This window comes from Bombyx mandarina, chromosome 28 (genome assembly GCF_030267445.1).
Source record: "Bombyx mandarina strain Sakado chromosome 28, ASM3026744v2".
In the NCBI taxonomy this organism is placed as follows: Eukaryota; Metazoa; Arthropoda; class Insecta; order Lepidoptera; family Bombycidae; genus Bombyx; species Bombyx mandarina.
The window spans coordinates 2,739,602-2,756,629 of record NC_143233.1 but is presented as its reverse complement, the minus strand read 5'-3'; the positions used below and the strand labels follow the sequence as shown (position 1 = coordinate 2,756,629).

Here is a 17,028-nt window from a genome sequence, read left to right as displayed (position 1 = left end):
ACGTCGGGCTGCTATGATTTACGAATAACCATACACAAGTTTACAAAAGGTAGTTTCTTTCTCCGGGGGTGTCAATTCCACTAAAACACGTGGTAGACAGCCAATCTGAGATGAGACACTGCTGAAGATGCTGAAAAGATTTTAGCTGCCGTTTACTGTATTTGGCGACTTGTGGCTTTCGAATTACAACCAATCTGGTTCATAAATATTTGTTTCAATTCGCAGAACGTCAGAACATTCAACGCAAATTTAACAAATAAGTAGGAATGGCTGGTCAGGACTGGTTTCATCGCTTTATGAAAATAAATAAGGAGTTAACTTTTCGGAAACCAGAAGGATTGTCAAGAGCAAGAATAGACGGCATGAAAAGGGAAAAGTAGCTGAATTCTATAAGGCTGGAAACAGTATTATACAAGACTAATTTAAGAGGAAGACTGGAATGATTGTACAATGTCGACGAGAAAATTACAAAATAAATTTTACATTTGACATCACCCCAGAGTAAGAGTAATTTCCTCGAATAAGACGCTAACAGTAAACAAAAGACTGACAAAAAAGCTGTGGATAAAGAAAAAATGACCGATGACAATGTAAAGGAGAAGAATAACAGAACGCTTAGAATAAAAATCAAAGGTTTATCTGCAAAACAGAGAGATTCGCATTGTATTAATAAACTGAAAAATTCATTCATCCACCATCAGCAGATTGGATTCAGTGCCATGCATACGAAGAATGGTGCCATGAAAAATGTACTTATATAGGAGGGGGGAAAGGCGCATATGTATGTGATTTATGTATTAGTAATGACTAATTGTTCTTATTATTTATTATAAAAAAATATATGATTCCAAAGCTCATAGTCTTAAGAAATTTTTAATTTAAATATTTATTTCGCACGATCCCATTCGCCCCGAGAATTGGGGCGATTCGGATATTTCTGTGTTTCAAGTTTTTAGTTTATAATTTAAAGAATTTATGAACAATTTAAGTTTTAAAATGTTTATCGCGTAGCTGGATTGTTGCTAATTTCAATTATATCAATAAAAGTTCATAAATTACATTTTTGTATGATTTACATAACCTCAAAAAAAATTTGATCCGATTCACCTCGGTCTACCCTAGTAATATATAGATAGATAATGCAGTCACGAGCTGGGCCTATAGATTGGAAGTAATCAGTATATGTCTTTATAATATCACCATAGGAAACGCCAGGGGTAGAACCACACACCTCATTCGGAGGCTAGCCCCAGAAAGTCCTTCAGCCACAGGTTTTGATCGCCTCTCTTGCACCACGTTCTGGGTGATTTTTATTTCCCTTTCTAATCGTCAATGTCAACGTCAAACCGTCAATTAAATTAATCTTTAAGTCATGTATTTCTTGCGTTTTCTTTTTTTTTAGTTTTGTTAATTTGAAAAGATGAATAATAAAAAAAACTAACCGTGGGATAGAAATTTAATTTGAAGTTAAAAACCTATATAATGACAATAAAAACCCGAAATTAGGCTATAAAGTAATTTTAAGTAAGTAAAAAGAAGATTTGCATACAAAAACTACTACCTACGTTAAATCGAACCCCGTATTATCGTGAACAAATTAACAAAACAGATCCCTTTACTCCGCTTCGAAGTTTCACAATTACATAACACAGTTTCTCAAATTAGCTCGCCCCCATCCGAATAAGACTATCGCGATCTTTGCGTCTCAAACGAGCGGTTTAATTATTTTAATTGTCGTCCCTGCTATGTACCGTAATTTTAACGCTCGATTCCAACGTATAATCCCCACTTAATTAACACGAGATTGTGTAAAAAGTTTGAGAGCCATTGGAGTTTAAGGGTTTTTAATCGACCCTGGCTTTTAGTTTATTGACTGCCGAATAAAATAAATCGATAATCTGTAATAAAGTTCTATCTTTATCACTGAAAGTACTCTACTAACTAGACTTCTTTTATTGGCGTTATTCAGATTAAGGAGACCACACATCTAATGGTAGAAAGTAGTTCATTATATTCTTTGATATATATGTTTTTTATTGTATAGATGGGTGGACGAGCTCACATCCGACCTAGTATTAAGTGGTTACCGGAGCCCATAGACATCTACAATGTAAATGCCACCACCCATCTTGAGATATGGACTTCTAAGGTGTAGTACAACGGCTGCTCCGCCCTTCAAAGCGAAACGCATTACTGCTTCACGGCAGAAATAGGGCAGGATGGTGCTACCTACCCGTGCGGACTCACAAGAGGCCCTACCAGCAGTAATTACGCAAATTATAATTTTGCGGGTTCGATTTTTATTACACGATGTTATTCATTTACCGTGGAAGCCAATCATGAACATTTGATAAGTACGTATTTCATTGGAAATATTGGTACCCGCCTGCGGGATTCGAACACCGGTGCATAGCTAGATACGAATGTACCGGACGTCTTGTCCTTTAGGCCATGACGACTTCAATAGGTCTGTGGTCTGTGCCTAGATTGTTTGGCCGAAACGCGATATTTCAAGTTTAGTGAATTTAGTAAAAATAGATTAATGTTAATGCATAAACATGTAACACGGGGCTATGAACCGCTTAGCATCTGAGAAAATGAAACATATAGCATGAATGTGGTTTCTCGGATACTTCAAAAAAGTCAATTGGAGTCTCAGTAAATTTTAAACCTTTTACTGAGATATAATTTCATATGAATTAATTTCATCTTATCTCGTTTCATTCAATTTCATACCATTTGATTATAATTTCTGATAAATCAACTTCATTTTATTTCGTTCCCGATCATTTTCATAAAACAACACATAAAAATAATTGAAAATTTTATAAACTCAACGCTGGCAATAATGTGCGTCGCAAGAAGTTGATTGCTATACTGAAAATTATGAAGAAGAATATAGAATTCCTGTGCTTCTGTATGTATTACCTAAAGCGTTTTGAATAAAACATAGGGTAGGTACCCTTATACTGATATTTTTTTTAAGTGATTTTATGACCTGGTAACTAAGACCTTTAAGTCATGTCTTATTTTAATTTATATTCTTATTTTTATGAAAAATGATAATATGGAGTATAAATGAAATGAGATGATATGGGATGAAATATAATCTTAGTAAAATGGTGGTCATTTACTAAGATTTTTTCAGTGGACCTTTTGGAGGATCCCGAGAAGTTGCGTCCAGCGGCTTTGTTTCATTTTCCCACATTTGTGCAATTTCACAGATATTAAACAGTTAATAAACCACCGTTATTACACATTTAAGCCTGAAGAAACACTAAATAGACAAAATAAAACAAATCACACAACTTCACTCCTCGCGTTCCCGCCAAAAAGTCTCTTATACTGATATAATTTCAATAATACATAGAGTACTTACTCAGTAGTACGTAATAGCATAGCGATAGATCTTTGAGATCGACAGACTACGCCCGCAGACTTCAAGCTTAGAAGTCCGATAATTTCTAATATCTAATATCCGTTAAGTTTTTTATACCTATGTGATTTGCGGTCTTTATTAGTTAAGTACCGTTGGTATTTTTTCATCGTAAAACTATTCCACGTCAAATGTACTAGTTTACTAACTACATAACAAGCAATACCTATTATTTATTGTTATAACTAAGCTGAATTTTTTTTTATTGCTGATACCGGCCATCGAGGTGACGACCCACTCGCCGGAACCCGTGCCGACACCATCTTGAGGTCTAAGTCTGAATAACAATTTTTGAGCGTCGTCATGCGGCCTCCTGAGACCATTTCGGGCAATCTGTGTGCTTAGTGCGAAGTTTTTAACGTTCTCGATCGCGTAAAAGTTAACTCAAATTTGTATGGAATTGGAACGTTTGCCGAACTTTGCCGCTAGGGGCGCTGTTCCAACTGTATACAAATTGAGTTAACTTTTACGCTATCGAGAACGTTAAGAAACTCGCATTATGCACACTGTAGCCACTTATGTCAGCCAGTGGCACAGTGAAGTGCGTCGCTTAGTCTCTTATCCTAGGTGCTCGAGCATTTGATTACTCCATTTTTTTGGCATCGACCTCTGAATCATCTTCCTTTACTTTACCCGTCATTTTGAGTGACTTTAACTCATATCATAGTTGACACCTATTATGTGCGATAAAGTCTAATCACAGATGCCCTAAATTGGTGATCACTTTGTTCCTGCAACTAATTAATATTTTTTTTTTATTGTTTAGATGGGTGGACGAGCTCACAGCCCACCTGGTGTTAAGTGGTTACTAAAGCCCATAGACATATACAACGTAAATGCGCCACCCACCTTGAGATATCAGTTCTAAGTCTCAAGTATAGTTACAACGGCTGCCCCACCCTTCAAACCGAAACGCATTACTGCTTCACGACAGAAATAGACAGAGTGGTGGTATCTACCCGCGCGGACTCAAATGAAGTCCTACCGCCAGTAATTACGCAAATTATAATTTTGCGGGTTTGATTTTTATTACACGTTGTTAAGCCTTCGCCGTGAAAGGCAATCGTGAACATAATTGTTGAGTACGTATTTCATTAGAAAAATTGGTACCCGTCTGGGTTTTGAACACCGGTGCATCGCTCAACACGAATGCACCGGACGTCTTATCCTTTAGGCCACGACGACTTGACAACATTTAAATAAATTAGAAACAGTGTCCTAACGTTTTAATCAGAACGCTTGAATGCTAAAAGGGTGAAGTAAACAAAATCGTTTATGGGTAAACTTGTGTTCTCACAATACGTACGCTAAGTGAAGTGTACCTACACTATATTGTGTATTAGGATTATCTTACATTAGTTTTGAAATAAAAGGACAAATTCACGCAGTGTATATACAGTACATTAATTGTGTATCTCGGCTGCCAGCGAATTGGCTGTGTGGTAGAGTTGCTGGCGTTGCAAGCGTCCATCACCAATCATTACCACTAATAGGCAGATAGGCTGTACGTTCGCTTGCCTTAATTTTTTTTAATTTTAGTTTTCTAGGATTGGTAAGAATGGAACGTATGAAAAGAGTGTGAAACGGAACGTTAAGATGTGAATGAGAAAAAAAGAGAGAGAGAATGACAGTCAGAAATACAGAGGAAAAGGAAAATCGCGTAGACGCTTAAGACGTAATAAAAGTGTTAATTAATTGTTAATTGTTATCAAATTTATGTGTATTAATTATATAATTATTATAACAAAATATTTTGGAACAGTGGAAGTTTTATTTTATGCGCTGCGATCTCTATTCTACAGTTTTTTTTATGAATATCTTATAGTTTATTTTATATTCGTTTCCAAAAAACAAACAGCACTACAGCAAATTCCTGTGAACTTCATGAAATAAATACCTGACTTGAATTCAACGAATTTCAACAATGTCCCGCGATGTTTATCTTATTAAAGCGGTCCGTTTATTCAGTGGAAGTCCTTTATTTGCAAATCGGCGATATTAATTAAAAAGAAACAAAGTTCGCTCAATGAAAATACGGGGTGATAAAAGCCGACAATATAAAAACGAAAGAAAAGCTTTGAAATATGTGTGCCGTTACGATATTGCGACTACCTTGCCCTTATGCGTTCCCTTGTTGGATACAATAAAGTTATTATCCTCACAATTTGGAAGAATTCGCCGGTCACCGTCCTGGTCGAACCTGTCGCTTGCGAGAAAGAGCTCGACGAGTGAATTAACCCATAGACACAGCCCACTGAGTTTCTCGCCGGATCTTCTCAGTGGGTCGCGTTTCCGATCCGGTGGTAGATGCTGCGAAGCACTGCTCTTGCTAGGGCCAGTGTTAACAACAATCCCGGTTTGAGCCCCGTGAGCTCACCTACACGTTAGACTGGAGCTGAAATAGCCTCTCCAGGCATAGGTAGGAAAAAAAAGGATTTAAATCTTCTCGATTGTGATCATAGAAGCTCAACTCGAACTGACTCGTGTAACTATGTGTTTTAAGAGTGAGCCGCACTCCCGCTTCCTTCCATGGCAGTGCTTTTGGAAGAGATTTAGTTCTTTGAGGTCTTTTTTTTTATTGCCCTTGTAGGTAGAGGAGCACTCGGCCCACCTGAGGGTGAGTGGTTACCGTCGCCCATGGACTACAGCAATGCCAGGGGCAGAGTCAAGCCGCTGCCTACCGCTTAATACTCTCCACAAACCTCGTTTGAAGAAGTCTTATTTGGGTTTGGCCAATTAAGCGCCGCCAGACATTCTTATTCTCTTCAAATCGGCTACGGTCTTTCCGCGAAATGTTTCCGTATTTAATTGTTACGTAATTATTCCCGTAATAATGATTCTCGCTAACGCAAAGCATTTCTTATAAACTTGGACTTGAATAAATATCTATAGGTTTATTTACTATATTTGGCTCTTTTGGATTACAAAATTGCTGAATAGAGGAATTAAAAGTGCTTTTATTGTTTATTATTTCTGACGTTTTTAACTGTTTACTCTGATTTTCGTGATCACGACCGATTATATTGTCTTAATGGTTGCATTAATTTCATAACAAAATTTGGCTCTATCGCTACCTACTTATTTATATGGCTTTGTGACCCGATCTGTGTGCTGAGTGCGAGTTTTTTAACGTTCTCGATAGCGTAAAAGTTAACTTTTAGCTCACATTTGAATTGAATGGGATCATTTGCGTACGTTTGCCGCTAGGGGCGCTGTTCCGACTGCATACAAAATTACGTTAACTTTTACGTTATCGTGAACGTTAAAAAACTCGCACTAAGCACACTGGACCTGGGTCGACCATTTACCCTCTCTTGACCAATAACTGGCCTCAAGTTCATGCAGTTCCGACCAGTCGGCGGTTTTTTTTAATTTGTGTTTTATTTTTATTTTTATACATTATCAAAAATCTTGAAATAGAAAATTTGTCGAAGACAATTTTCATTCTAAAACTATTTTGGCAAACCATAACGTGTTTGTCATTATTTTCTTTTAAAAGATTTCAAAACTCTTGTTTTGTTTCGCCACTATACAAACACTGCTATTTCAAAGGGGAAACTCCACACGGGCTTCCTCCCGGATTAGGAGGAGCAATCTCACACCCCCGATCATCCTCTTCGACCAACTCATACCCTGGCCCAGGAAGGTCAAGTATCTGGGAGTCACCCTGGATGCATCCATGACATTCCACCCGCATATAAAATCAGTCCGCGACCGCGCCGCGTTTATTCTCGGCAGACTCTACCCCATGGTCTGTAAGCGGATTAAAATGTCCCTCAGGAACAAGGTGACACTATACAATAAAAATATACAATCACGCTAACAGCGAGTGAATAATACATTTTCACACAACTAAAGCAATTTAGGCCTTTTACCAAATTTTTAAAGTCTATAGAGATCGGTAAGCGTAGCTAAGTTCTATACATATACAACATTTATATATATAGTATATACATTTCATAAAATTTCATCATTCTTCGGCGTCGAGAATTTCACACACACTGAGCATTAATATGAAATTTTCCCGAGCTTCGCGTGAAAACCTTTAAAGTCTCGAAATAACTTTACTTTCGCAATTAAACAAGCGGACGGGATTCGGACGAAAGGTTAAAGAAGATAAAGGCGGTTCTGAAACCGGACACAGAACAAAGACGGGCTGTTTTAATAATTTAATAAGATTAGAGGGCGTACTCAACGCGTTTCTTTTGATAAATATACCTGGCATTGAATTGGCTATCTAAAGACCAGTGAATAAAGTGCTTTATGGTGTGCAGCTGAAAGGTTGCACACCATCTTCTGACCAAATGGTGGTAGCACCTATTGTGAGTACGCGCGGGTAGGTACCACCGCCCCGCCTATTTCTGCCGTGAAGTAGTAATGCGTTTCGGTTTGAAGGGTGGGACAGCCGGTGTAGCTATACTTGAGACCTTAGAACTTATATCTCAAGGTGGGTGGCGCATTTACTTTGTAGATGTCTATGGACTCCAGTAACCACTTAACACCAGGCGGGCTATGAGCTCGTTCACCCATCTAAGCAATAAGCAATAAAAAAAATGGTCTCAAAAAGCATAGAAAAAAATACGACAGGAAAAAGATATTAAAGGTCAAACGAACACATGATTAGCAGGCGGAAAATTCTGCAAACGTTTCCCGTCAACACGATAATTCAATAATCGGAAGCAGATGTGGGTCATCGGGCGTTATTGATAAATGATAGTGCCGTCAGGACTAGGACTTCGGATCGTACGGTATAAATTCGATGTGATGACGATTGCGATTGGGAAATTTCTGATAGGCTATGTTCATGTTGAAATGTATTGGTTTTGAAGAAAATAAATAGTAAATAATAGTTTAAAATTACTAACAAAATACGCTTTTAATAGAAAATCCAATTAAGATGATTTTTTATTTTCGTCTTTTTCACAATAAAAAAAAATTTTCTTACACTATCTTTAATTCAAATTTATTAAAATTTATTTTCTATTTTTTTTCCGTTTTTTTTCAACTTTTTTTTTTTAAATTGAATCGTCATCAGTCCTTAATAAGTATAGTAAATTTCGAGTTAATCTGGCATTTTGAGGGGGGTCAAAATCATGTTCAAAGATTCCGTTACATACTAACATACATACGTCTGAAGCTAATAAAAGCGTAATAAAATAGCTTTGATAGGATTCTCAGAACCTAGTATTTTTTCGTGGTGGAAGTTATTCGTGATCATTCATATGAACCCTACGAAGACCGAAGATTTAATGGGAGGTGGTCATCATCGTTCATCGACGTGAGCGTCACCAGTAACCCGGCTAGCTCACCTCCTACCGCTGCAGACTATTCAAAATTCGTTTAGAGATGTTACTACGCTCACAAATTTCACGTCATAAGATTTCTTAATACGCACTATGATGAGTTTTGATCTGGGGACGAATGAGAAAAGATTAGCTTATGATAAAAAAAAAATTGCTTAGATGGGTGGACGAGCTCACGGACTACCTGGTGTTAGGTGGTTAGCGGAGCCCAAAGATACAACGTAAATGCGCCACCCGCCTTGAGATATAAGTTCTAAGGTCTCAAGTATAGTTACAACGGCTGCCCCGCCCTTCAAACCGAAACGCATTAATGCTTCGCGGCAGAAATAGGCTGGGCGGTGGTACCTACCCGCGCGGACTCACAAGAGGTCCTACCACCAGTAACGGAACGCTTGGAAACGGCCGGTTCCAAAATAATATCTACTTAATAAAAAATAAACGAGGAAAACGAACGAATTCTGTAATATCAATATCGTAGGCTCATAAATATGAGATTAGGTACTGTGATGAAACTTGAAACGCATTTCCCTGAAGCGTATATTGCTTTCTTAAACGAGATGAATGTGGACTCCGCGTTTGCTCCCATACGAATTAATTTAGTAGCTTCCTTTGGTTTACCTTTGGTTTATTTATTAGTGACGTCCGCATTAGGGTTTCTAGCCTTCTAATCTAAACCACTGCTTATGTTGATTACATCGCCTTTTGTAAGTCTTCGTAAGTTTTAATTCGCTTTATTTTTAATCGAAATATGGTTGCACGGAAGTGTACCACTATATCAAAAGGCTTTTTATTTATTTCCCATGTAGCCAGACGAGCATACGGCCCACCTGATGGTGAGTGGTTACCGTGGCCCTTGAACTTCAGCAATGCCAGGGGCAACGCCAAGCCGCTGCCTACCGCTTAATACTCCCCACAAGCCTCGTTTGAAGAAGGACATGTCATAGCGCTTAGGAAACACCGTGGAGGGGAGCTCATTCCATAGCCGGATGGTACGTGGCAAAAAAGACCTCTGGAAACGCACTGTGGATGACCGCAGTGGCTCCAGGTAGTATGGATGAGCTCCACTCTGGTGGCGGGCGGTTGATTTAAGAGACATTTTTGCAACTTTAGTAGTCGTCGTGGCCTAACGGATAAGACGTCCGGTGTATTCGTGTTGAAGCGATGCACCGGTGTTCGAATCCCGCAGGCGGGTACCAATTTTTCTAATGAAATACGTACTCAACAAATGTTGACGATTGACTTCCACGGTGAAGGAATAACATCGTGTAATAAAAATGAAACCCGCAAAATTATAATTTGCGTAATTACTGGTGGTAGGACCTCTTGTGAGTCCGCGCGGGTGGGTACCACGGCCCTGCCTATTTCTGCCGTGAAGCAGTAATGCGTTTCGGTTTGAAGGGTGGGGCAGCCGTTGTAACTATACTTGAGACCTTAGAACTTGTATCTCAAGGTGGGTGGCGCATTTACGTTGTGGATGTCTATGGGCTCCAGTAACCACTTAACACCAGGTGGGCTGTGAGCTCGTCCACCCATCTAAGCAATAAAAAAAAAAAATAAAAAAAAAAATAGGAAAAAAAATTATACCTAAAAAATTCTTCAGCTATTTGAATGGAGTAAACTTAATTTAAATTTAATTAAAAACATCGAATTGTTGGTGCTTATACCAAATAAAAAGGCATCCTTCATTAAAAAGATAAATGACGCTTAAACCAAACAGCTTTTGTTCGGAACGCCCGTAAAAAGTTTAATTGCAAAGAAACAATTGTCATATGTCTCAGTATAGTTACAACGGCTGCCCCACCCTTCAGACCGAAACGCATTACTTACTGCTTCACGGCAGAAATAGGAAGGGTGGTGGTACCTACCCGTGCGGACTCACATGAGGTTCTACCACCACTAAAGGAGGAATGAAAGGACCACCAGCGGTACCACCAACATGGCATTTCTAACGTCATGGTAACCACTCACCATCAGGCCATACGCTCGTCTGCACAACGGCAATAAATAAAAATTAAATTATGTTCCTCCCGCTAATCTCTCGTATTTTAGACCACACGCCATCAACTGATGGACTGAAATCGATGCTCATGTTAAATCAATTAGCAGTAACGTGACAACGTTCCAACATCTCTCATACTTGTTCAACGTGTGAAAATATTATTCACATTTGTAACTTTACCCTTAGACTAAAATGCCGCGTTCGCGAATGGTGGAATAGCCTCCTAGTCTACCAGCGCTAATAGGTAGAGAAAAAAAACAATTTTCATTTATTTGTTTCTAGGGCAAACAGCGATTACAGATCATAAATAATAAACAGCTATTAAATATTAGTATAGTTTATAATTGTATTTACGCTATATTAAGTTAAATACATATATTATAATATGTATTATTGGGGAATATCTGATACCAAGAAAATTAACTTTTTTTTTATTGCTTAGATGGGTGGACGAACTCACAGCCCACCTGGTGTTAAGTGGTTATTGGAGCCCATAGACATTTACAACGTAAATGTGCCATCTACCTTGAGATATAAGTTCTAAGGTCTCAAGTATAGTTACAACGGCTGCCCCACCCTTCAAGCCGAAATGCATTACTGCTTTACGGCAGAAATAGGAGGGGTGGTGATGCTTACCAGCGCGGACTTACAAGAGGTCCTACCACCAGTAAAACTTTACAACTTTAAGTAAACATTAGGGATTTTGTTGTTTAAACGCGAGAACTCTGTTTAATACTTACAAAAACGTTCTAAAACAAATATACCTTCTCAATTTGACAACAGACGTCCAGAACAAAAGTTTGACAATAAATAGTATGCATGCGTGTGTGCGTCAAATACATGGTGTGTAGTGTGTAATGTTTTCTTTATTGATTTAATGTATCTTTTATGCATTATTTTAAAAAAATATTAGCATTGTGCACTTCTTCTCTACATTCTCTATAAGTGTGGAAAATTTCATACTCCTCCGTCCGCGCAATTTTCGTAAAAAGGGATACAAAGTTTTTGCTTCACGTATTAATATATAGATACACAAAACATTAGAAGTTTGTTATTCAGTTAGCCCGGTAGATTTATGTAGTACTTATGACCCGGCATTGACCTCCATGAGCGAAGATCACATACACACACACACCATGAATTTGGCTGTATGTTTGCCTGTCTAGAGTGACAAAATAAAAAAAAATTACTGTATTCACGGGAGACTTGTGAACGAGAATTGTTTCTAAAATTAAAATCGTTGACTGTTGAATGAACACGTCATTACGGATCGTCCCGAGCCATTAATGGTGCTTTTGGATATTTATTTATTTAAGGATTACCGACAGGGTTTACAGTAAGACATAAAATAACATTGACATGTATAGAGCAATTGATAACTGCAACTCTAATTAGAGGCAATCACAGCATGCATTACATTAATATATCAATAGAGATTTAACAATACTATTAATAATAATAATAATAAATTAAAAACAAAAGAAAGACAACAAGGAAGTAATACCCGAGTACTCAGACCAAGGCTGAGGCTGAGGTTCAACAACAACTTTTTATAATTTTGTTCCTGAATATTGGAAGGGAATCGCCAAATATGTCAAGGTTTTCAGCTTTTCTGACTATCAATCTCAAGCACCGGTCACCCGTCACCGTTCTCGCCGAACCCGTCGCTTGCGACGAAGGGCTCGACGATTAAATTAACCCATAGACACAGCCCACTGAGTTTCTCGCCGGATCTTCTCAGTGTTCATGTTTCTGATCCGATGGTAGAGTCTGCGAAGCACTGCTCTTGCTAGACCCAATGTTGGCAACACTCCCGGTTTGAGCCCCGTGAGCTCATCTAAACGCTAGGGTAACGCTGATATAGCCTCTCAAGGATATCAGCATTAGTAGTAAAAAAAATGTTGAATGAAAACTTGTTACAGGAAGGTGCGGCGAAGGTAGCCCATGCGAGCAACTCTGCAGAGAACTCCACGACGGTACATACGAATGTGGATGTGGACCTGGCTACGTGCTCCAAGTCGACGGCTACGGCTGCCTAGGTAATCTACAATATATATAATAATATATTGGACACGCGCTGGGGTTCGGGATAAATAAAATTTCACCAAAGTACAACTTAAAACTGTATTCCACACTTAGAGCACTTAAAACACTCAACAAATACTGTAAAACTCTCAATTCGCTTGTTCCACTTCGCATCAGGTGATCCGTTCGCTGTTTCGCTTCGAGTAGTTCCGATTACTGACGGACTGCGTGCCATCTCTACAACACTTTTATAGCCGATACCTCATCCACAGAATCATCGAGAATATTCTACACATCTCTAGTCGTAGCTTCCGCTATCTATCAATAGATGGCGTTGTAATTCTCGAGCATTCTCGATCCTTCGATATTCGTTCGACTATTCGGCGATAGATGGCGTTACTCTTACCGGCGTAACAATATATTTTATCAATTCGATTGAAGCCTTATGGCTCAAACTAGGTGAAATATTAACGTGACTTCTCCACAAAACTATGGACTTTATGTGTTTTCTAGAACCCTCAAGTCTGAGGTTTAGACCCTACCCGAAAAAAATGGGTGATAAGTCGAAATTCAAGTCATTTAAACAAGCCAACTAATGTTTTTCCAAGCGCCTCATTCCGGATCATGCCGGATCAGAATTCCTAATTATGGATATGTTATATTTTGTTACATTTTTATAACATTATCATCTTTAATAGTCCCATAACTACCTTGGCCTTGAGTCGATTAAATTAAAATTAAAACTTAATTTTTTGTTTCTAATTTCTCAATATTTGGTCACGAAATTGATCAATTTAACTTCGTTATAGGAAACAGAATAGGGAACAGTTATAGGGAACAGTTATAGGAAACGTTATAGGAAACGCGGTGTTTTCCCCAATCAAATTAATTATACAGCTATCCGTTGAGTGCATCTCAGCTTTTGATTTACAACTAAACGTCAATTCAAAACCATTCGTTCGCCTTGTAACCTTAACGGCGGTCGCGTCACGGCAATGAAAGCAAAATAAAAGGAATTTCTCGCTATTCCTAAGATAAATCTTGTAAGTATGTGAATCTCCTTCGCGTATTCAATACGATGTAGCTTTCTAAAGCGCACTTTGCCCGTTGGAGCTTCGTGTGTGACGGAAGTGCCTCTTGAAATTTTCACAAACGATTTCCTGTCTTCGAATGTATGTACTTGAGAATTTATTTTTGAGGTAATCTGTGATGAATCGTAGCTGATTGATGAAAATCAGTAAGTAATGATGTGATTCCGAAATAATTTGTACGGAATGAGAATTTTAATGTTTAATGGGATGACGATTTTTTGGAACGAAGTTCCTTATGGAACGATGCGGAGGGGTGCCCTAACCGGGAAAAAATGTCCGTAACGTAAGATTTTTATTAGTAATGCACACAGTGTACGACTTAACTTTGTAATAACGTACAAAAAATAACATATTTTTTTATCATTTATTGACCACGATCTCAGAACGTTCGTTTGCGCAATACTCTACACTCATATGCAAACAACCGTGAATGAAGTATACCACAATAAGTTCGCACGTTACCGAATGACCGTGAGTTGTTGCGAAACCTCCAGTTTTATTTTCTTTATACCTAGAATAGAACATAAAATTAATATTTTTATAATAAGGAACTTGGTTCCTATCCGGTGTCACATGACACCACACATCTTTTTTTTATTTCTGTTGAGGGCAAACGAAGACATTTCAACTTTGTCAGTTCATATTTCTTATAATGTAAATTAAATACTGCAATAGTTGCAATTTTATTACCTTATTATCTGTTTTATTAAGTAATACAAGTAGGAAGTTAAAAAAATTAGGTGATAGATGACTGTAATCACAAAAACACGTGTGGCACTCGGGGACTGCCGCGGTAAAGCTATTGCATAGCATTTTTTATCAACTTATGCAATTATAATTAGACAATAATAATTTAATATTAAAACAATTATAAAATAAGCGTGGTCTTACGCTATATTTATAAACATTAACAAAAGCAAAACATTAGCTGTCCCCTTCACACTCATAAGCTAGACCGCGCGAGAGAGAGATGGGCATACTTTTCATGATGCGCATGCAGTGCGATGTCACGCCGCACGCTTATTTACAAACATTACACAAGCGCAACGTGTGAATGTGTTGAACGCGAGCTACATGGCAGGTGGAATGGGGGTGTAAGGTTTTATTTTCGTTACGAAATTTCTTGATTCGGTCGCCGCGCTCAAAGCCCGCGATAAAAGCTATGCAATAGCTTTGAAATCTATTGACATTTTTTTTGTGTCGACCACAGACTACCACTGTCCCTGTACTCTGTAGTAGCCCATAAGATTATGGAATTGAATATTTCGCCCGCAGAATTAAACTCAACTAGAACAACAACAACAAGTTTGGATGCGGAAGAAGATATACTATACCAGAAAGACGTTTCTTTCTCGGCTGAACTAGAGTTAGCACCGTCCAGTAGATATAAGCCTACATTAAGCAATACACATATCGAAGATTCGAACAGTCTAACAACACTACCGATGATTAAAAACAATAATTACACAGTAACCGGGGAGATTTCTAAACTGAACGATGGCTTGAAGAGTTTAATCGAAGACGGAATAAGTAGAGCGGATATTAATATCATAGCTGACGATGAGAGGGAAAAAGAAGACCCAAAGGAATACACGACGCTTGGCCCCAATCTAGAGCAGAAGGTGAGTTTGTTTTTATCTTTTTATTTCGTCTCTGTGCTGCGTCTGAGATCTAAGTTAAGATGCTTGATAGTTATATAATTATGCTTTGGTTTGATTAAACATGTACATCGATTTTCCTTAAATAAACGTGAGTCTGTCATTTCGTTCACTAACAACTTCGGTAGGCAGCGGCTTGGCTCTACCCCTGGCATTGCTGAGGTCCATGGGCGACGGTAACAACTCACCATCAGGTGGGCCGTATGCTCGTCTGCCTACAAGGGCAAAAAAAAAAAAAACTTCTTAATAAAATATGAAATGAAAACGAAAATAGATTTGGAATTATAAAACACAAAACATTTTTTTTTTTTTCCACAGGAGAAAATCGCCGGATCCCCACCCGCACGGCAGGTGGGGTATGTGGGAGTCGAACCTCACTAAAAACTCCTGCCGCTCACAGCCGGCGCCCTACCCCGGACCGTGGGAACCCAGTCGGAGCTATTGAGACGGCGGGACAGGGTTTACGCAGTGCACATTACATCCATCCCGCCGTCTCTCAGACGCCGGACCGGCGGCCGCCAGCAACACGAACGCCGGTTCCCTCGGTCGACGGGCCAAGAGCCCGATTGATAGCGCCACGCTACACCTTCCCCCGGAGCGGTCGGGGGAACGCGACCTACCACGCCGCCCCACGCCTAGGTTCCTCCCCGCACAAAGCGGGTGGAGCCCGAAGCCCCGGGGGCCGGGTTACGGACGGGACCCCGGTCCCGACCCCCTGCTCGGCGGCGGCGGGTTTCTGCGTAGTGAGGAGAGCTTTGCCTCACTCGCCCCGCCGCCTCCTTCTGCGAGATGGTGCACTCGCAAAAGTCGAGCATAGCCTTCCAAGACTCGTCGCCGCCAAGCATCGACGCCACGACGCCAGGCAGCGACAAGTCTGGTCCTATCTTTGCGACAAGGACACGGCGCTGCACCTCCCAAGCGGGGCAGACAGCGAGCGTATGCTCCGCCGTGTCCAGGTCGTGTCCACAATGGTGGCACCTCGTCGTCGGCTCAGCTCCTATCCGGTGCAGGTACTTTCCGAAGCATCCGTGCCCAGTCAGCACCTGCACCAGACGGAAGGTGAAGCGTCCTCGGCCACGATTCACCCAGTCATAAAAGACTGGGTAAACCGCCTCGACGGTCCGTAAACCCCACGTGGGGTTGGCCAACCGCCTCGACCACGATTCGAGCACGGACCAGCATATTCGGGAGCAGTCGGTTCAAAGAACCGGCTGTCCTCATTAATCGGGGGACCAGCTCCGCAAAGTGAGCACGAAAAGCCCACCGGCCGTCCAACACGAGGCCGAGGTACCTTAACTGCACCCCGACCCCTATCCGGACGCCCCCAACCACGATGTGGGCGTCGACAGGTGGCGCTCTCCGCGGCCCGTGAAACCACAAGGCCTCGGATTTACTGAGCGCCACGTCGAGGCCCAGTCTCTTTATCCTCCCGACGACGAGGGCCACTCCCGCTGTGGCGAGACGGGCAGACTCTCTATAAACAATCCGGGCCACGACCAAAGTGTCGTCCGCGTAA

The 17,028-nt window shown here is 40.0% G+C and overlaps 1 protein-coding gene across 1 annotated transcript in view; it reads left to right on the top strand.

The window, feature by feature from the left end:
* The window catches only part of LOC114243351 (EGF like, fibronectin type III and laminin G domains protein pikachurin), a 145,854-nt gene that overhangs the window by 78,824 nt on the left and 50,002 nt on the right, over positions 1-17,028 (top strand). Inside the window, exons 3-4 of the mRNA XM_028174807.2 lie at positions 12,661-12,777; positions 15,130-15,476. Of these exons, the coding sequence (XP_028030608.2) occupies positions 12,661-12,777; positions 15,130-15,476 (464 nt within the window). The remainder of the gene's footprint in view (positions 1-12,660; positions 12,778-15,129; positions 15,477-17,028) is intronic.